General features: G+C 35.8%; 1 protein-coding gene across 4 annotated transcripts in view; it reads left to right on the top strand.

Moving 5' to 3' along the window:
• COP1 (COP1 E3 ubiquitin ligase) overlaps window positions 1–21,489 on the top strand; it is a 269,081-nt gene that overhangs the window by 19,297 nt on the left and 228,295 nt on the right. For all 4 annotated transcript variants that reach the window (XM_036847837.1, XM_036847827.1, XM_036847847.1 and 1 more), the window contains exons 2-3: window positions 10,377–10,436; window positions 20,049–20,146. In XM_036847837.1, the coding sequence (XP_036703732.1) occupies window positions 10,377–10,436; window positions 20,049–20,146 (158 nt within the window). The remainder of the gene's footprint in view (window positions 1–10,376; window positions 10,437–20,048; window positions 20,147–21,489) is intronic.

The following is a 21,489-nucleotide window of genomic DNA, read 5'->3' as shown; positions in this document are numbered from 1 at the left end:
AAGCCATTCCTTAAAAACTGCTTGTTGAAACTGATCTGATAGTAATTTTTAGGTACTGCATGCAATTTTTACTATCAGTGGAACATATTATATGACAAGTTATATCATGTCCTGCTCTTTGTTTTTTTTTTTTTTTAAATAAACTAATGGGTGATAGAGCTCTATGTGAAATAAACCTATTGTCAATTCTTTTTGTTTTCAGGCCAAATTTTTTGATTCATTTTTCCCTCATACCCAACATCTAATCCATAGGAAACCAAAGCTCTACCTTCAAACTATATTTAGATTCTGACTAACCCTACTGCTATGCTACCCACTTAGTTTAATCCAGCACCCAAATTATTATAATAGCTTCTGTTTCTACAATTGCTTTCCTTAAGTCTTCTTTCAACATATAGGGTAGAGTGATACGGTTCATCACAGTGTCAAATCATATCACTCCTCTGTTCCAAATCCTTCAGTGAATTCCTGTTTTATTCACTGTAAAAGCCAAAGTCCTTAACTTGATTTAAGGAAGTTCTTTGATATGACCCCTTGTTACCTCCCTGGCTTCATATTCTACTATTTTCCCACATGCTTCGTCTACTCTAAACTGACCATCTTGCTAGTCTTTGAACATGGCACCTCAGGACATTTGCACTTACTCTTACTGCTAGGTTGTGGTTGCCCCAGATTTTTGTGTGGATCATTTTCTTGCTATCTAGAAGTAGTTACTCAAATGTCAACTTCTCATTGAAGCTTCTCTGACTACTCTATGTAACCCAACCCAACACTTCCTATCCCCCTTCCCTACTTAATTTTTTCCTTATCATTTATCACTATCTAGCCTTACTGAATAAGTTCTTTCTTATTTATCTCATTTATTATCTGTCTTTTCCACTGGATTGTAGAACCATGAGGGATTTTTGTTTGTTTTATTCACCTCTCTGTCCTTGGTATCTAGAACAGTGTCTGGTATATAGTCAGTACCTAATACATAATTTGTTAAATATATGACTGTTTTAAGATTTTTGGAATTTTCTGAGAGAGTATTGATAAGTATTCACAGTTGATTCATTCTGGTTGCTAAGGCCAGTCCTAAAATATTTATTGTTGGCACTGTTGGAAGTCTAGACTGAGAGATCAGTCTGTTAAGATATTTTGCATCTTGCTTCTAAGCTTCATTTAGTGCAATATAAAACAGATGTGATGGTATTGTTACTCAGACTTGCAAACATACTTACTTTGGGAACAGAAAGATCTCTTCCCTCAAATCTTAAACAATACTTTATTAGCGGTTTAAAAGGTTGGTGTTTTAATATCTAGACCTTCTGTAATAGAAGAATTGGAATGTTTACTCTTGTTCACTTAACAGTTGAGTTTTAGAAATTAACCATTATTGGGACAACAGAGTTTCATCCAAAGGAACAGTTTTTTAAAATCAAAATAATATATGGAGTTATTAAGACAATGTGGTGTTGGCAAAAGAGTAGACAGTTCAATATGAACGAACAGAGAGCCCAGAAATAGACCCACGTAAATGTAGTCAACTGATCTTTGACAAAAACAGAGGCAAAAACAGTGTAGAAAAGATAGTCTTTCTAGCAGATGGTGCTGGAACAACTGTTCATCCACATGCAAAAAAAAATCTAAAAACAGACCTTATCCCTATTCACCAGATTACCTCAAGGTGTATCACAGACCTAAATGTAAAATGCAAAACCATTAAATTCCTAGACGATAACAAGGGAAATCTAGATAACCTTGAGTTTGGTGATGACTTTTTAGACACAACACCAAAGGCATGATCTATGAAAGAAAGGATCAAAAAACAGAACTTCTTTAAAACTAAAAATTTCTCCTCAAGGTGAGAGACACTGTCAAGAGAATGAAAAGATAAGCCACAGATCTGGAGAAAATATTTCTAGAAGACATATCTCGTATAGGATTTTTATCTAAAATATACAAACAATTCTTAAAACTCAACAGTAAGAAAGCAACCTGATTTATTTATTTTAAAAATTTTTTTAATGTTTATTTATTTTCTTATTAGTCACCTGTTTTATACACATCAGTGTATACGTGTCAATCCCAATCTCCCAGTTCATCACACCACCACCCACACCCCCTGCCACTTTACCCCCCTTGGTGTCCAAACGTTTGTTCTCTACTTCCGTCTCTCAATTTCTGCTCTGCAAACTGGTTCGTCTGTACCATTTTCTAGGTTCCACATATATGCGTTAATATACGATATTTGTTTTTCTTTTTCTGACTTACTTCACTCTGTATGACAGTCTCTAGATCCATCCACATCTCTACAAATGACCCAATTTTGTTCCTTTTTATGGCTTAGTAATATTCCATTGTATATATGTACCATATCTTCTTTATCCACTTCTTTATCCATTAGTCTGTCGATGGGCATTTAGGTTGCTTCCATTACCTTGCTATTGTAAATAGTGCTGCAATGAACATGGGGGTGCATGTGTCTTTTTTTTTTTTTTTTTTTAGTTGTTTTGTTTGTTTGTTTATACTGCAGGTTCTTATTAGTCATCAATTTTATACACATCAGTGTATACATGTCAATCCCAATCGCCCAATTCAGCACACCACCATCCCCACCCCACCACAGTTTTCCCCCCTTGGTGTCCATATGTCTGTTCTCTACATCTGTGTCTCAACTTCTGCCTTGCAAACCGGCTCATCTGTTCCATTTTTCTAGGTTCCACATACATGCGTTAATATACGATATTTGTTTTTTTCTTTCTGACTTACTTCACTCTGTATGACAGTCTCTAGATCCATCCACGTCTCAACAAATGACTCAATTTCATTCCTTTTTATGGCTGAGTAATATTCCATTGTATATATGTACCACAACTTCTTTATCCATTCGTCTGTTGATGGGCATTTAGGTTGCTTCCATGACCTGGCTATTGTAAATAGTGCTGCAATGAACATTGGGGTGCATGTGTCTTTTTGAATTACGGTTTTCTCTGGGTATATGCCCAGTAGTGGGATTGCTGGGTCATATGGTAATTCTTTTTTAGTTTTTTAAGGAACCTCCATACTGTTCTCCATGGTGGCTGTATCAATTTACATTCCCACCAACAGTGCAAGAGGGTTCCCTTTTCTCCACACCCTCTCCAGCATTTGTTGTTTGTAGATTTTCTGATGATGCCCGTTCTAACTGGTGTGAGGTGATACCTCATTGTAGTTTTGATTTGCATTTCTCTAATAATTAGTGATGTTGAGCAGCTTTTCATGTGCTTCTTGGCCATCTGTATGTCTTCTTTGGAGAAATGTCTATTTAGGTCTTCGGCCCATTTTTGGATTGGGTTGTTTGTTTTTTTTAATATTGAGCTGCATGAGCTATTTATATATTTTGGAGATTAATCCTTTGTCCTATGATTCATTTGCAAATATTTTCTCCCATTCTGAGAGTTGTCTTTTCGTCTTGTTTATGATTTCCTTTGCTGTGCAAAAGCTTTTAAGTTTCATTAGGTCCCATTTGTTTATTTTTGTTTTTATTTCCATTACTCTAGGTGGTGGATCAAAAAATATCCTGCTGTGATTTATGTCAAAGAGTGTTCTTCCTATGTTTTCCTCTAAGAGTTTGATAGTGCCCGGTGTTACATTTAGCTCTCTAATCCATTTTGAGTTTCTTTTTGTGTGTGGTGTTAGGGAGTGTTCTAATTTCATTCTTTTCCATGTAGCTGTCCAGTTTTCCCAGCAACACTTATTGAAGAGGCTGTCTTTTCTCCATTGTATATATCCTTGCCTCGTTTGTCATAGATTAGTTGACCATAGGTGCGTGGGTTTATCTCTGGGCTTTCTATCCTGTTCCATTGATCTGTATTTCTGTGTTTCTGCCAGTACCATATTATATTGATTACTGTAGCTTTGTAGTATAGTCTGAAGTCAGGGAGTCTGATTCCTCCAGCTCCGTTTTTTTCCCTCAAGACTACTCTGGCTATTCGGGGTCTTTTGTATCTCCATACAAATTTTAAGATTTTTTGTTCTAGTTCTGTAAAAAATGCCATTGGTAGTTTGATAGGGATTGCACTGAATCTGTAGATTGCTTTGGGTAGTATAGTCATTTTCACAATATTGATTCTTCCAATCCAAGAACATGGTATGTCTCTCTATCTGTTGGTATCATCTTTAATTTCTTTCATCAGTGTCTTATAGTTTTCTGCATACAGGTCTTTTGTCTCCTTAGGTAGGTTTATTCCTAGGTATTTTATTCTTTTTGCTGCAGTGGTAAATGGAAGTGTTTCCTTAATTTCTCATTCATATATTTCATCATTAGTGTATAGGAATGAAAGAGATTTCTGTGCATTAATTTTGTATCCTGCTACTTTACCAAATTCATTGATTAACTCTAGTAGTTTTCTGGTGGCATCTTCAGGATTCTCTATGTATAGTATCATATCATGTGCAAACAGTGACAGTTTTACTTCTTCTTTTCCAATGTGTATTCCTTTTATTTCTTTTTCTTCTCTGAGTGCCATGGCTAGGACTTCCAAGACTATGTTGAATAATAGTGAGATGGGACATCCTTGTCTTGTTCCTGATCTTAGATGAAATGTTTTCAGTTTTTCACCATTGAGAATGATGTTTGCTGTGGGTTTGTCATATATGGCCTTTATTATGTTGAAGTAGGTTCCCTCTGTGCCCTCTTTCTGGAGAGTTTTTATCATAAATGGTTGTTGAATTTTGTTGAAAGCTTTTTCTGCATCTATTGAGATGATCATATGGTTTTTATTCTTCAATTTGTTAATATGGTATATCACATTAATTGATTGGTGTATATTGAAAAATCCTTGCATCCCTGGGATAAATCCCACTTGATCATGGTGTATGATCCTTTTAATGTGTTCTTGGATTCTCTTTGCTAGTATTTTGTTGAGGACTTTTGCATCTATATTCATCAGTGATATTGGTCTGTAATTTTCTTTTTTTATAGTACCTTTGTCTGATTTTGGTATCAGGGTGAAAGTGGCCTCGTAGAATGAGTTTGGGAGTGTTCCTTCCTCTGCAATTTTTTGGAAGAGTTTGAGAAGGATGGGTGTTAGCTCTTCTCTAAATGTTTGATAGAATTCCCCTGTGAAGCCATCTGGTCCTGGAGTTCTGTTTGTTGGAAGATTTTTAATCACAGTTTCAATTTCATTACTTGTGATTGGTCTGTTCATATTTTCTCTTTCTTCCTGGTTCAGTCTTGGAAGGTTATACCATTCTAAGAATTTGTCCATTTCATCCATGTTGTCCATTTTATTGGCATAGAGTTGCTTGTAGTAGTCTCTTAGGATGCTTTGTATTTCTGTGGTGTCTGTTGTAACTTCTCCTTTTTCATTTGTAACTTTATTGATTTAAGTCTTCTCCCTCTTTTTCTTGATGAGTCTGGCTAATGGTTTATCAGTTTTGTTAATCTCCTCAAAGAATCAGTTTTTAGTTTTATTGATGTTTGCTATTGTTTTCTTTTTTTCTCTTTCCTTTATTTCTGCTCTGATCTTTATGATTTCTTTCCTTCTGCTAACTTTGGGTTTTGTTTGTTCTTCTTTGTCTAGTTCCTTTAGGTGTAACGTTATGTTTATTTGGGGTTTTTCTTGTTTCTTGAGATAGGTTTGTATAGGTATAAACTTCCCTCTTAGAACTGCTTTTGCTGCATCCCATAGGTTTTGGATCATCCTGTTTTCATTGTCATTTGTCTCTAGGTATTTTTTGATTTCCTCTTTGATTTCTTTAGTGATCTCTTGGTTTTTTATTTTAATTATTTAATTTATTTATTTTTGGCTGTGTTGGGTCTTCGTTTCTGTGCGAGGGCTTTCTCTAGTTGCGGCAAGTGGGGGCCACTCCTCATCGCGGTGCGCAGGCCTCTCACTATCGTGGCCTCTCTTGTTGCACAGCACAGGCTCCAGACGCACAGGCTCAGTAGTTGTGGCTCATGGGCTTAGTTGCTCCGTGGCATGTGGGATCTTCCCAGACCAGGGCTCGAACTCGTGTCCCCTGCATTAGCAGGCAGATTCTCAACCACTGAGCCACCAGGGAAGCCCAATCTCTTGGTTATTTAGTAACATATTGTTTAGCCTCCGTGTGTTTGTGTTTTTTATGGTTTTTTTCCTGTAATTCATGTCTAATCTCATAGCGTTTTTGTCAGAAAAGATGCTTGATATGATTTCAGTTTTCTTAAATTTACTGAGGCTTGATTTGTGACCCAAGATGTGATCTATCCTGGATAGTGTTCCATGCGCACTTGAGAAGAAAGTGTAATCTGTTTTTGGATGGAATGTCCTATAAATACCAATTAAATCTATAAGGTCTGTTGTGTCATTTAAAGCTTGTGTTTCCTTATTAATTTTCTGTTTAGATGATCTGTCCATTGGTGTAAGTGAGGTGTTAAAGTCCCCCACTATTATTGTTACTGTCGACTTCCTCTTTTAGAACTGGTAGCAGTTGCCTTATGTATTGAGGTACTCCTATGTTGGGTGCATATATATTTATAATTGTTACATCTTGTTCTTGGATTGATCCCTTGATCATTATGTAGTTTCCTTCCTTGTCTCTTGTAACATTCTTTATTTTAAAGTCTATTTTATCTGATATGAGTATTGCTACTCTAGCTTTCTTTTGATTTCCGTTTGCATGGAATATCTTTTTCCGTCCCCTCAGTTTCAGTCTGTATGTGTCCCTAGGTCTGAAGTGGGTCTCTTGTAGACAGCATATATATGGGTCTTGTTTTTGTATCCATTCAACAAGCCTTTTTCTTTTGGTTGGAGCATTTAATCCGTTCACATTTAAGGTCATTATCGATATGTATGTTCCTATTACCATTTTCTTAATTTTGGGGGCTTTGTTTTTGTAGGTTGTTTTCTTCTCTTGTGTTTCCCACTTAGAGTAATTCTGTTAACATTTGTTGTAGAGCTGGTTTGGTGGTGCTGAATTCTCTTAGCCTTTGCTTGTCTGTAAAGCTTTTGATGTCTCCATGTAATCTGAATGAGAACCTTGCTGGGTAGGGTAATCTTGGTTGTAGGTTCTTCCCTTTCATCACTTTAAGTATATCATGCCACTCCCTTCTGGCTTGTAGAGTTTCTGCTGAGAAATCAGCTGTTAACCTTATGGGAATTCCCTTGTATGTTATTTGTCATTTTTCCCTTGCTATTTTCAGTAAGTTTTCTTTGTCTTTAATTTTTGTCAGTTTGATTACTATGTGTTCGGTGTGTTTCTCTGTGGGTTTATCCTGTATGGGACTCTCTGCGCTTCCTGGAGTTGGGTGGCTATTTCCTTTCCCTAGGGAAGTTTTCGACTATAATCTCTTCAAATATTTTCTCGGGTCCTTCCTCTCTTTTCCTTCTGGGACCCCTATAATGCGAATGTTGTTGCGTTTAATGTTGTCCCAGAGGTCTCTTAGGCTGTCTTCATTTCTTTTCCTTCTTTTTTCTTTAGTCTATTCCGCAGCAGTGAATTCCACCATTCTGTCTTCCAGGTCACTTATCCGTTCTCCTGCCTGAGTTATTCTGCTATTGATTCCTTTTAGTGTATTTTTCATTTCAGTTATTGTATTGTTCATCTCTGTTTGTTTGTTCTTTAATTTTTCTAGATCTTTGTTAAACGTTTCTTGCATCTTCTCGATCTTTGCCTCCATTCTTTTTACGAGGTCCTGGATCATCTTCACTATTATTATTATGAATTCTTTTTCTGGAAGATTGCCTATCTCCATTTCATTTAGGTGTTTTCCTGGGGTTTTATCTTGTTCCTTCATCTGGTACATAGCTCTCTGCCTTTTCATCTTGTCTATCTTTCTGTGAATGTGATTTTTGTTCCACAGGCTGCAGGATTGTAGTTCTTTTTGTTTCTGCTAGCAACCTGATTTAAAAATGGACCAAAGACCTTGACTGTCACCTCAGAGATATACACATGGTAAATAAGCATGTGAAGAGATGCTCCATATCATCATAGCCATCAGGGAAATGCAAATGAAAATAACAACGAGACATCACTAAAACACCTATCAGAATGGTTAAATCTTGAGCACTGATACCACCAAATACTGAGGAGGATGTGGAGCAACAGAACTCACATTTTTTGTTAGTGGGGATAAAAATGGTACAGGCACTTCAGAAGACAGTTTGGTTGATTTCTTACAAAACTAATCTACTCTTAGCATATGATTCAACAATTATACTCCTTGGTATTTACCCAAAGGAGTTGAAAACTTAGGACCACAAAGAACCCTGCACAGAGATGCTTGTAGCAGCTTTATTCATAATTGCCAGATCTTGGAAGCAACCAAGATGTCCTTCAGTAGGTGAATGGATAAATAAACCACAGTATACCCAGTCACTGGAATATTATTCAGCACTGAAAAGAAATTAGCTATCAAGCCATGAAAAGATATGGAAGAACCTTAAATGCATATTACTAAGTGGAAGAAGCCAATCTGAAAAGGCTACATACTATATAGTCCCAACTATATGACTTTCTGGAAAAAACAAAACTATGGAGACAATAAAAAAATCAGTGGATGTGGGTAAGGGGAGAGAAACGAATAGGCAAAGCATAGAGGATTTTTAGGGCAGTGTAAATAATATGTATGATGTTGTAACGGTGGGTATATGTCATTATACTTTTGCCTAAACCCATAGAATGTACAACATGAAGAATGAACTCTAAGGTAAACTTTGGACTTTGGGTGATTATGATGTGTCAATGTAGGTTCATGCTTGGTTAAAAAAAATGCCCTGTTCTGGTGAGTGATGATAATAGGGGAGGCTGTGCACATGTAGGGGCAGGGGAGATCTCTATACCATCCTTTCAGTTTTGTTGCAAATGTAAAACTCCTCTAAAAAAATAAAGTCTTTAAAGGGGGGGGGGATAAATATTGCCTCTATTCTGGGTTTTGGGCCTTAAGATACCTGCTTGAGCACCCACTGTACCAGTGTGAAATGAAATTTGTCTATCTCAGATCTGTTCTTCAGCATCGTTTAGTTGCAAACTGAGATCACAGAGCAGCCTCCACAGCTCATCCACATGTCCTCAGGAGGGAGCCCCAGCCCTGCTTCCTTAACTGCATCAGGCAGGAGCAAGATGGACTTTGTTCCAAAAGAAAAATTACCAAATCCCCACATTCAGGAGATTTCCCTTTATTCTGAGTCTGGGAGAGTAAAGACTGACAAAACCAGTGCAGTCTAAGCCAGCACACTATACATGATGAAACTCTGAGCTTGTGCAACATTGAGATTCTATAACTTATTTATAACCTCACATTCTAAGATAGTATTTATGCCCAGGAAACTTTTCTTGAAGGGAATGGGTAAATTTTCATTTACAGTTTAATTGTCACGTGACATCAATAAGCATTGGATTTGTATACCAGTAACAGGAAACTTGATAATTACTGGCCTAAGCAAGTTAGGATTTACTTTTCTCATGTAATGTGTAGTCCAGAGATTGACAATCCATGGATGATGCAGCTGCTGAAGGATGTTATCAAGGAACCCATATCCTGTCTTCTTAGCTTATGGTTGTTGTCTTCATGATCGCAAGATGGTTGTATCTCTGGAGACTTCATCAGAGTTTTTGGAGGGAGGAACGGGAAAGGATAAAGGGAAATTGCTTCTTACAAGGCTTTGCATTTTTCTGGTAGCCCGTACCCTCTCAGAGATTGATAACCCCCTTTCCTTGGCCAGAACATGTGGCATAGTTGGTATGACTTGATATTTAACTCATGGCATCTGGAAGTAGTATAGAATAGTGGTTGAGAACATGGATCTGAGTTTGAAAATTGGCTGTGTTACTTCCTAGCTGTGTGACTTTTAACATTCTGTGTCTCAATTTCCTTATCTATAAAGTGGGTCTAGTAATAGGTACCTATGCTGTTGAAAGGATTAAGTGAGTTAATATAATGTCATTGTTTTAATGGACCTGCATAGTTTGTGTAAGTATTAGTTATCATTAGCATCGTCACTACTAGAAAGTTATTGAAATTGGAACTGTAAATTTATCACTCAGGAAATTGTTTTCTTTGAGATAGGAAATAGAGCATTAGATGGTTTTGTACCAGGGATGACTGAAAAAGATGGTAGAACTTAAGCACTCGTGATTGCATTATACTATCAAAATTTATGGTCAAGTTAAAGTATTGGAGTCAGTTAAATTATTCATTTAATTCATCTTAGAACTTGATGGTGCTTAAGGCCATCTTGAACAAATTGTCATTTTACCAGCAGTCCCCTAAAGTTCATTCAGCTCAATAGAAATTTCATCTCATCAATAGAAAGTTTGAAGACTTAGCTATGTATTGAAATATGATTTTGTTGGTATTGTTACTGACTTTTTCCAATTTTTAATCACTCTACTTAAAAAATGTATTAATTATTTTTCTATTTTGTTTTTAGCCCTATCTGCTTTGATATGATTGAGGAAGCATACATGACGAAGTGTGGCCACAGCTTTTGGTAAGATGATTTTATTTAGTGAAATTGTCTTTTGACAATTTTTAACTTGTGTGTAAATGTAGCCAGTGAGAAGTTATGTTTTTAAAGCTACTGTTGCTTATTTTGAATCATATTTCCTTGACCGATATACCTTTACAGGTTTGACAGCTCAAGGCAAACATGTGGTTGGTGGTATAATTTCTGTGAAATACTTAGATTTACTATCAGCCTTATAGATGAAACTATAATAATAAACTTTTGGGTTTCTTAATTGTTTAAAGAGCTTTGACTGCTGTTTTAGGAAATTGGGGGGTGATGGGTAATTAGGATGAAGCATGAAGCACCTTTAACTCACTTGTGGGGGATAGATGCGAGGGCCATTAAAGCAGGCTGGAAGGTCATTGGAAAAGGATATTAGAGGATTAAAAAGTTCTGTGTTCTTTAACACTTTGCTCAGTGCTGTCTTTAGGTTATATGTCATGCTAATCTGTATATTTTAAAAGATTTTCAGTTGTGATAAAATATACTTATCTTAACATTTACCATCTTAACCATTTTTAAGTGGAGTAATATTGAGTATTGTAACATTGTTGTGCAAATCAGTCTCCAGAACATTTTTATCTTGCAAAACTGAAACTATACCCATTAAACAACAAGTGCCATTTCCCTCTTATCCCAACCTCTGTCAATCACCATTCTACTTTTTGTGAATGTGACTACTCTGGATACCTCATGTAAATGGAATCAAACAGTATCTGTCTTTTGTGACTAGCTTATTTCACTTAGCAGAGCGTGCTCAAGTTTTATCCATGTGTAGCATGTGTCAAATTTCCTTCCTTTTGAGGCTGAATAATATTCCATTGCATATACAGTTGGCCCTCTGTATCTGCGGGTTCAGCATCTGTGGGTTCAACCCAACCACGATTCCAAAGTATTTGAAAAAAAAAATTCCAGAAAATTCCAAAAAGCACAACTTGAATTTGCAGCTCACCGGCAACTATTTACATAGCATTTGCATTGTATTAGTTATTATAAGTAATCCAGAAATGATTTAAAGTATACAGTAGGATGTACCGTAGGTTATATGCTAATACTACACCATTTTATATAAGGGACTTGAGCATCCTTGGATTTTGGTATCTACAGGAGTCCTGACAGCAGTTCGCTGTGGATACTGAGGGATGACCATATATATCATACTTTGTTTGTGCATTCTTCTCTCTGTGGACACTTGGGTTGCTTTCAGCTGTTAACTATTGTAAATAATGTTTCTTTGAACATTGGTGTATAAATAGCTTCTTGAAATCCTGCTTTCAGTTCTTTCAGGTATATACCTGGAAGCAGAATTGCTAGATCATGTGGTACATCTGTATTTAATCTTCTGCAGAACCTCCATACTCTTTTTCATACCTGCAGTACCATTTTACATTCCCACCAACAGTGCACAAGGGTTCCAATTTTTCCACATCCTTTCCAACACTTGTTATTTTCTGTTTTTTTTTTTTAGTAGTGGTCATCCTAATGGGCATGTAATTTGTGTATGTTTAATTCCTTTAGTTTATTTACCTATTTATTTGATTGGGGGTGGTATATTCTACTTGCAATCAGTCATCTCCCTAAATTATTTACGCTCTTTGTTTAGTATTTCTGTTGTGTTCTAATATACCTTATTATTCTAATTCATGTTGAAGTTAGACCGACAATTTTATACTGAGGTTGAATATGATATCTGGTAGGTTGATATGCATTAGTGAAGACGAGTATTGTTACCAGTTTGTAAGTCCTTTAGTTTGATCTGGAGTGCAGTGCTTTGTTGATAGGTATATCCAATCTGCCAGTCATTTAAAAAGAAATTTTAGAATAAAAATAGCTTTCTTAGCTTGCATTATCTATGTCCTTTATTAAAATAAAAGTTATTAAAATGATAAGAACAATGTATACTGTTGGCTATAAAAACTTTCATTGTACAGAAAGGTATAATATGAAATGTAAATGTTTCCCTTCCCCTAGCCTTTCTTTTCTACTTCCTCAAAGATTATCTCTGGTAAGAAGTGATTGTGTATTCTTTCAGAATCTTTTTGTTGGTTTTTAAAAAAAGGCCATCTTGCCTTCTTAAATGATTTTTATTTCCTGGTGTATATTGCATTGACATTATTATCATTTGTGAATCACTTTCTTCTATATATTGCTACTGAAATTCTGGTCATTTGGATCTTGACACATGTATGGTTTTGGTCTTTTCAGGGTGATTGTTTAGCAGTAGTGTTCTCTTTGGTCCATTAATTGATCCAGCACCTTAGCATTCCACAGGAAATCATATACTTCTCTTAGAGACTTTGGATTTTGATTATTCTGGAAAATTGGGTGATTTATGGTAGGCTTTCTCAACCTTGGTAGTATTGACATATTAGACCAGATAATTCTGTGTTGTGGGTAACTGTCCTTGGTATTTTAGATTGTTTAGCAGTATCCTTGGCTTCTGTAGTAACCCAGTAACAACCCTTCTACTCCCAGTTGTGACAACCAAAAATGTCTCCAACCATTGCCAGATATCCCTTAGAGGACAAAGTTGCCCTTAGTTGAGAATTACTGATATAAAGCTAAAAGAGCAAGTTCTTGAAGTTGGTGGACCAGGAATCTAGGTCTGGGTCTAAAACTTACTTTTGTCAAGTCAGTCAACATATCATCTGCTGCTGCTCTCTGGCCCCCAACCCCCATTGTCTTCCTACCCTTTCACCTCTCTTCTTTCACAGATTTGAAGGTGTTGAAGTGTGAAACAGATTGTAAAGTGAGGTTTCCATTTTTCCTAACTGCCCTCCTCTAACATATTCACTGTGGCATTTAAAAAAGCTTAAGAGTCTGCTGAATCAGTTCAGTGATCTTGCTTCACTGTGTTGTGAAGTACAATAAATTACTGATTGACTTTATAACTAGACAGGCCTGGCCTTTTCAGTGAGTCCTGTAATCCTCATGGTGTGAGTTTAGTTCGTTGGTTTCTTAAATACCTTCTTTTTACCTTCAAATAAAAATAAAGTTTAGATCTTTGTTACAATTCAAGTTACTTTGTTATACTCTGATGTGATTGTGTTTTTTAAAAAAAATATTTATTTATTTATTTTTATTTATTTATTTTTAGCTGCGTTGGGTCTTTGTTGCTGTGCGCAGGCTTTCTCTAGTTGTGGCAAGTGCGGGCTACTCTTTATTGTGGTGCGCGGGCTTCTCACTTGTGGTGGCTTCTCTTGTTGTGGAGCACAGGCTCCAGACGCGCAGGCTCAGTAATTGTGGCTCACGGGCCTAGTTGCTCCGCGGCATGTGGGATCTTCCCAGACCAGGGCTTGAACCCGTGTCCCCTGCATTGGCAGGCAGATTCTCAACCACTGCGCCACCAGGGAAGCCCGGCAGGCGGATTCTTAACCACTGTGCCACCAGGGAAGTCCCTGTGATTGTGTTTTAAAATACCTACCAGAAAGCAGGTGTTGGTGGGATAGGGATGATAACATTTGTAGGAGCCAGGAAACCTGGAAGCTGACAGTCCCATTGCCAGGCTTGATAAACTGTGAGACATTTTGTTCTTTTGTTGAAAGCAAAAGCTTTTAATTATTTACCATGAGACATGAGAGGCCTGTGGAACTTCAGTCATTAACAGTAGCCTGTTGTATCAACTGTTTGCTAACTTGAACCCTGGCTGGTTACCTGGAGCCAAGCAGTATACCACTTCAAGGCTCCATCCAGATTATTAACACTAAATCAAATTGGGCCACATCAACTGTTTATTCCTTGTCCCACTTAAAAATGATAAGTCTTTCCTAGTAACAGGTTGGAGACATTATAGCGGGAAGTTCTTTCACTTTAAATCATTCCCACTTCACAGTGAACCTGCTATTAGCTATAATCTAACTGAAACTCAATGATGTAATTTAAAAAATCTGGCTTCTGTATGACATAGAGATAAGGTTTGCTCTTTCTCTTTCCCCTTTACTGCCTCCAGCTTGTCCCCCGCCCTCTGCTTCTCAGACCTCATGTATGTCAGCTCCTGATTTACTGTTTGCTTCAATACAAATTAGTTATAATTAACAGGGTCCCTCAGTGTTGTCATCTTGCAGCATACCTGTGATCAAGCCTGGGTGTCAGTTTGCCTTTTGGGACTTTTGACTAATCCATCATCTCGTACCTTATTATTAGTCTTTTTTTGTACCTGGTTCTTATATACAACCACTGGTACTGATTTTTTTTTTCTGTTCTTTTTATAGTTCCTTCTTTTTTGAGAATTTTCTAATTATTCAGTTTTCTGTATCTACTCATCCCTGTTGACACAGACAGAAAAATCAATTATATTTTGTAGGTAGGTATATACTTAATAGAAGAAACAGAGCAACTGTATACATCTGTGGAGGAATATTCATTCTTTGTGGTCAGATCTACACTTATCAGGGGACATAGGTACCATTAGCTCACTGTGGTACTGAATAAATTTTTTTAAGAGTTGCAGTGTGAGTAGCTATTGAAAATTTCTCAGGTAGACCCAAAATATATATCCTTCTTATCTCTTTTTGCCCACCTATTTCAATCACTAGTTTAGGCATATACTCTTCTTTTGGAATCCAAAACATTGCATCTGGGCTGGTGATGGTCAAGGAGATAGATGAGTGAGAATGAATTAGAGTTACTGTATTGAGACTTTCTCGCAGTGTTTTATATGACCCAGAAGGCAGCAGAAGTATGTTTCTTTTTTGGTTATATCTATTTTCTCATGGATTCAGAATTTATTGAGTTCCAACTCTTTAACAGGATATTGTGCTAGATATTGAGGGTAGAGATGAGTAAAACAAATCTCTGCTTTTAATGAGCAAATAGAAGAGGGGCTGACAAACACATACACAGATTAAGTACAGAATAAGACAGTTACTATTTCTCAGACTAGGGAGGGTCTACCCAAGGTGGTAGTGAGGCAATAGATGTTATAAAATAAACTTGATACATCTTGTTATCACTGCAGTTTTATACAGTGGCGTGTAATTTGATTCATTTAAATTTTATAGTATAGATGGATATTATCAAGTACAATGCAGAAAAGTCATTTGAGCTTCTGTTTCTGAGGACAGTTCCTTCTGGTTGTGTCCTAGACTATTTTTTTCTTCTAGGAGAGGATGGTATGGTACTGACAAGGGATATGATTAGGATGCTGAAGAAGGGAGAGGAGAATGTTCTGTTGGATTCAGGAATAACTTCTTGTATATTGACAGACTCTTTCTCTGGCTTAACAATTTAGCTTGTTTTCCTTGTCATTTTATTTGCTCATTTTCTGACTACCATTTCTTTTCAAAAGCCATTTGCTAAAACCCCAAATGTCTTTCTTCTGCTTATCTGTCAATCCCTGTCTCTTGTCTTTAATAACTTTCTCAAATCCTCTCCTTCATGACTTGCTTTATTTGAACTTGCAGGGTTTTTTTTTTTTTTTTGTTTCACAGCACAGCTTGTGGGATATTAGTTCCCCAACTAGGGATTGAACCTGGGCCACGGCAGTGAAAGCACTGAGTCCTAACCACTGGACTGCCAGGGAATTCCCTGCAGGTTTTTTTAAAGGATTAAATCTTGTCATGTTGGCATGTGTTCTGGTAATATTAACTCATTTCCTTTTCCCCTAAGCAGCCTATAAATGTTCCCATGTTGGAGCTCTTAATCTGTTGTATTTGCATATCTTCTTTATGCTTTTCCCTTGCAATAAAATGAAAAAAAAATTTAGTATGTTATTTCTTTCATTGAAATTTCCATGTAGGAAGTTTCCTCTCAGATATGGAGCCTATCTTTTGGTAATATGGTATTCCTAACCTTGTCATAGTTGCAGGAGCTGAAGATATTGTTTCTGGAACACTGTGCAAGTCATTTGTTCTGTATGTAATATTTGAGTACCTGTTATATGCCAGGTGTTTAATCTTTGGGCCCCTGTACTGTGCCAAAGACCACTACTACATTGATTCCCTATAATGTCCTTCTTTTTGCTTGTCTTGCAAGTAACAAATGTGAGATGAGAAAGTAGATGATAACTAGAACAGAGCAACCTGATGGATGTAGCGTTTTGTTTTGATAAGGTGGAGGGAAGTAGGTAGATATAAAAATCTGCTTCAGTTTATGAAGCTGAAGCAAATTTATAGTAATTTGGACACAGGATAAAAGAGGTACTGTCTTTTTAGGGATCATCTTATATGTAAATCACCCTTTTAATTTCTTAGAAGTAATTTTTTTTCCTGATTGTTAGGAGCAGTACATGTTTACTATAGAAACTTGTAGACACCTACAAAGAAAAAGTTTCCCATAATTATATTACCCAGTGGCACATACTGTTAACATTATGGTGAATATCTTTTTCGGTTTATTTTAAATGTTCACATTTAAATGCTTTCAGTTTTTGTGTGGAATCTTTAGGATTTTCTATATAGAGTATCATGTCATCTGCATACAATGACAGTTTTACCACTTCCTTTACAATCTGGATACCTTTTATTTCTTTTTCTTGTCTGGTTGCTGTGGCTAAAACGATTAGAACTAATAAATGAATTGAGCAAGGTTCAGGATACAAGATCAATATACAGAAATCTGTTCCATTTCTTTACACTAACAATGAAATATAAGAGAAAGTGAAAAAAAATCCCATTTAAAATCACATCAAAAAATTAAAATACCTAGGAATAAACCTAACCAAGGATATGAAAGACCTATATGCTGAAAATGATAAAACATTGATAAAGGAAATTGAAGATGATATAAAGAAATGGAAAGATATCCTCTGCTGTTGGGTTGGAAGAATTAATATTGTTAAAATAGCAATACTCCCCAAAGCAATCTGCAGATTTAATGCAATCCCTATCAAATTACCCATGATATTTTTCACAGAGCTTGAACAAATAATCATAAAATTTATATGGAACCACAGAAGACCTAGACTTGCCAAAGCAATTCTGAGGAAAAACAGCAAAGCTGGAAGCATAACCCTCCCAGACTTTAGACAATACTACAAAGCTACAGGAATCAAAACATTGTGATATTGACACAAAAACAGACATATGGATCAATGGAACAGAATAGAGAGCCCAGAAATAAACCCACACAACGATGGTCAGTTAGTCTTCGACAAAGGAGGCAAGAATATACAATGGAGAAAAGACAGTCTCTTCAGCAGGTGGTGTTGGGAAAGCTGGACAACTGCATGTAAATCCGTGAAGTTAGAACACTCCCTTACAGCATACACAAAAATAAACTCAAAATGGCTTAAAGACTTAAATATAAGACATGACAACATAAAAATCCTAGAGGAGAACATAGGCAAAACATCCTGTGACATAAGTTGCAGTAATATTTTCTTAGTTCAGTCTCCCAAGGCAAAAGAAATAAAAGCAAAAATAAACAAATGGGACCTAATCAAACTTATATGCCTTTGCACAGCAAAGGAAACCGTAAACAAAACAAAGGACAACCTACAGACTGGGAGAAAATGTTTGCAAGTGATGCAGCTAACAAGGGCTTAATTTCTTAAATATACAGAGAGCTCTTGCAACTCAATATCAAAAAAAACAAACAACCATTCAAAAAATGAGCAGAAAACCTAAATAGACATTTCTCCAAAGAAGACATACAGATGGCCAACAGGTCACCTGAAAAGATGCTCCACATCGCTAATTATTAGAGAAATGCAAATCAGAACTACAGTAAGGTATCACCTCACACTGGTCCAAATGGCCATCATCAAAAAGTCTACAAATAAATAAGTGCTGGAGAGGGTGTGAAGAAAAAGGAACCCTCCTACACTGTTGGTGGCAATGTAAATTGGTGCAGTCACTGTGGAAAACAGTTTGGAGGTTCCTTAAAAAACTAAAAATAGAGTTACCATATGACCCTGCAATCCCACTCCTGGGCATATATCTGGAGAAAACTGTTAATTCAAAAAGGTTCACACGCCCCAATGTTCATAGCAGCACTATTTACAATAGCCAAGGCATGGAAGCACCCTAAATGCCCATCAACAGATGGATGGATAAAGAAGATGTGGTATATATACAGTGGAATATTAGCCATTAAAAAGAGTGAAATATTGCCATTTGCAGCAACATGGATGGACCTAGGGATTATCATACAAAGGAAGTAAGTCAGGCAGAGAAAGACAAGTATTATATCACTTATTTGTGGAATCTAAAAAATAATACAAATCAACTAACTTACAAAACAGAAACAGACTGACAGACCTAGAAAACAAACTTATTACCAGAGGGGAGTGATAAATTAGGACTATGGGATTAATAGATATACATTACTATATATAAAATATATAAACAGCAAGGATTTGCCATATAGCACATGGAACTATATTCAATCCCTTGTAATAACCTATAATGGAAAAGAATCTGAAGCTGTTCATCTGATACTAACACAATATTGTAAATCAACTATAGTTTAATAAATAAAATTTAAAAGTTTTAAAAAACGTACACATACATAATTTTTTAAAACAAATGGAATTGTATCCACTGTGTTAGAGGTTATTTTTATTTAGTAACATAATTATATAGTGACTTTTTTCCTAATGTCGATTTGATATTTCTTTGGGGTTTAGTTGAATGACATTTTCAAAGTTTTTTGTTATAAGACAATACACAATTGTAAAAAACCAAACATTACAGAAATATATAATCTAAGAAGGCAAAAATTTCTCATAATCATATTTGTCCAGCTGTACCTATTAATAGTTATTAGATTATTTTTCATGGCATATAGTTACATATTACAGTGTGATTTTTATTGGCTGTATACATTGCATTGGATTGATGTTTACAAATTTATGTAGTCAATTTCCTAGTGTTTTGGTTGCTTCTAATTTATTTTGCTATTTACAGATAACTTTGAATTGAACATCTTTCTACATATATATATCTGCTTATTTCCATAGGATAAATTCCTAGAAGTAAAATCACTAAGTCAAAGAGGATACACAGCCTTAAGGTTTTCCATACAACTTGCCTTCTAGAAAGTGGCAGTTCCTGCAGCAGTACATGAAATTATTCATATCTATATGTACTCCTTAACTCTGACAGTTTTTTCTTTATTTTTCTATTCTGATTGATAAAAACTAATATATAATTTTAAATCAATTTTTCATCCTAATGAAAGTGATGATTTCCCATGCTTATTGACTAATTTTTGTCTTGCTGATTTTTCTGTTCTTATTTTCTTTTCATTTGAATGAGCTGTTTTTGTATTGAGGATATCAGCACTCCAAGAATACAGATAGTCTGTTTGCTTAACTAAATTACAGGCGTTTGTTTTTCTTGGTGTTTTTATATACTGTTTAAATTGCATAAACTTAAAAGTTAGTATATCTTTTAAAATTTTATATCCAGTAGGCTTGTTATTTGAGTTTATTTTTAAATAATATTTTAAAATAACTTTTGTATACTATTATCTAATAAATGCCCTATGTATCTTCTTTATAATATAAAAGTATAAGCTGAAATAAATTTGATAACTGCTAGATAACTTATGTTGAAAATGAGGAATAGAAAACTAATAGGCATTATTTTGTGACTAGTTTATTAATTTATCACTGATTTAATCAAGCTATTTTATTTTTTCTCTTGTTAATAGCTACAAGTGTATTCATCAGAGTTTGGAGGACAATAATAGATGTCCCAAGTGTAACTATGTTGTGGATAATATTGACCATCTGTATCCTAATTTCTTGGGTGAGTCTTTGGAATGATTTTTAATTTTTAAAAATACTTAGTTCCCAAAAGGGTGTGTTAGCACTAATTTATTTAGAGAACGTAGCTTAGAGGTAAGCAATCTCTCTCTCCTACTCACCAGGGTGCTTTTCCCAATCTTCCCCGGGTTGTGACATTGAGTCTATACCATATGTACCATATCATATTATATTTAAGTTTCATTAAAAAAAAATTTGTACAACTCTTAGATTCTTACATTGATGGCTGGACAGAATGTGAGGCTAAAGGAGAATGCCAGAGTTCCAGATACCTGTCTCTATATCATGTTGTGTGTTCCTGTTGTTTCTACTTCTGGGGCAGAAGTGAGAAGCAATGGAGGAAAAGGTTAATGGAGAGGCGGAAGGGAGATAAAACTTGTATATGAGGACTCCTGGATTGGGGAAGAGAGTCTGTGACCTGGGGAGGCAATTGAAAAGTAAAACTGGGGAAAGAAAGACATGGATATGGAACTTTTGAGGGAGGAATGGTGACTGGAGAGGAGAGACACAAATAGGGAACCCTTAAGGTAAATGGTAAGTGATTGGGAATAGTATCTAGTCAGAGACCAATTATGAAAAATCTAAAAATTCTACATGTTGAAAAGCCTAAGATATTGTGGAAAATCTTTAGTTTGAGTTTTTGGGAATGAAGATTAATTTTCCAAAGATTAATTTTCAGGTATGGGTAGGCATGAAGTAGGACACTATTGGGTATGTATATCAGAAAGGATAATTCTTCGTTCTAAAGAGTAACACACTCAGAGTTAAGGATGTGATGTCTACTTGTGTATTAGATTCTGACTTGCCAGTGCTTTGGTTGCAGTTTGATTTGTTTGGTGGTTTATAATACATCATGAATTGGAACCTTTTCAGCCATGGCTTTCCTTTTTTTATCTCTGCTCTAAAATTACATTGGCTTCAATCCTTTTTTCTCTTTCACTCTTCAGTACAATCCAATATCTTTTCATAAAGGAAAATCATCGGATGATTGCATAGCAGAAAGGAACCCTGAAGGAAATATTTTGAAGATTTTCTGTTGGAATACCAAGTTCTTCTAGGTAGATAAAGTCTTGTGGCAAACTAGGAGAATGAACTTAGGAAAAGAAGAAACACTGAGTGGTATGATACTCTGTGGGACTGGACTTCATGAGCTAAGTTAGGTGAAATGGAAACTGAAGTCCCACAAAGCAGAACCCTTTGTCCATGAACTCACAAACATGGATTGATGCTGCTTTGTGCATCTAGAATCACTTTTCTATGAGTTGTCATAACTTTCGAAAATTACTTCTTCTTTTGGAATGGTTAAATACAGAAAGGAATCCAATG

The sequence above is a fragment of the Balaenoptera musculus genome, chromosome 1 (genome assembly GCF_009873245.2).
Source record: "Balaenoptera musculus isolate JJ_BM4_2016_0621 chromosome 1, mBalMus1.pri.v3, whole genome shotgun sequence".
NCBI lineage: Eukaryota > Metazoa > Chordata > Mammalia > Artiodactyla > Balaenopteridae > Balaenoptera > Balaenoptera musculus.
Note: the sequence above shows the minus strand (reverse complement) of the source record. Positions and strands in the feature narration are given on the sequence as shown.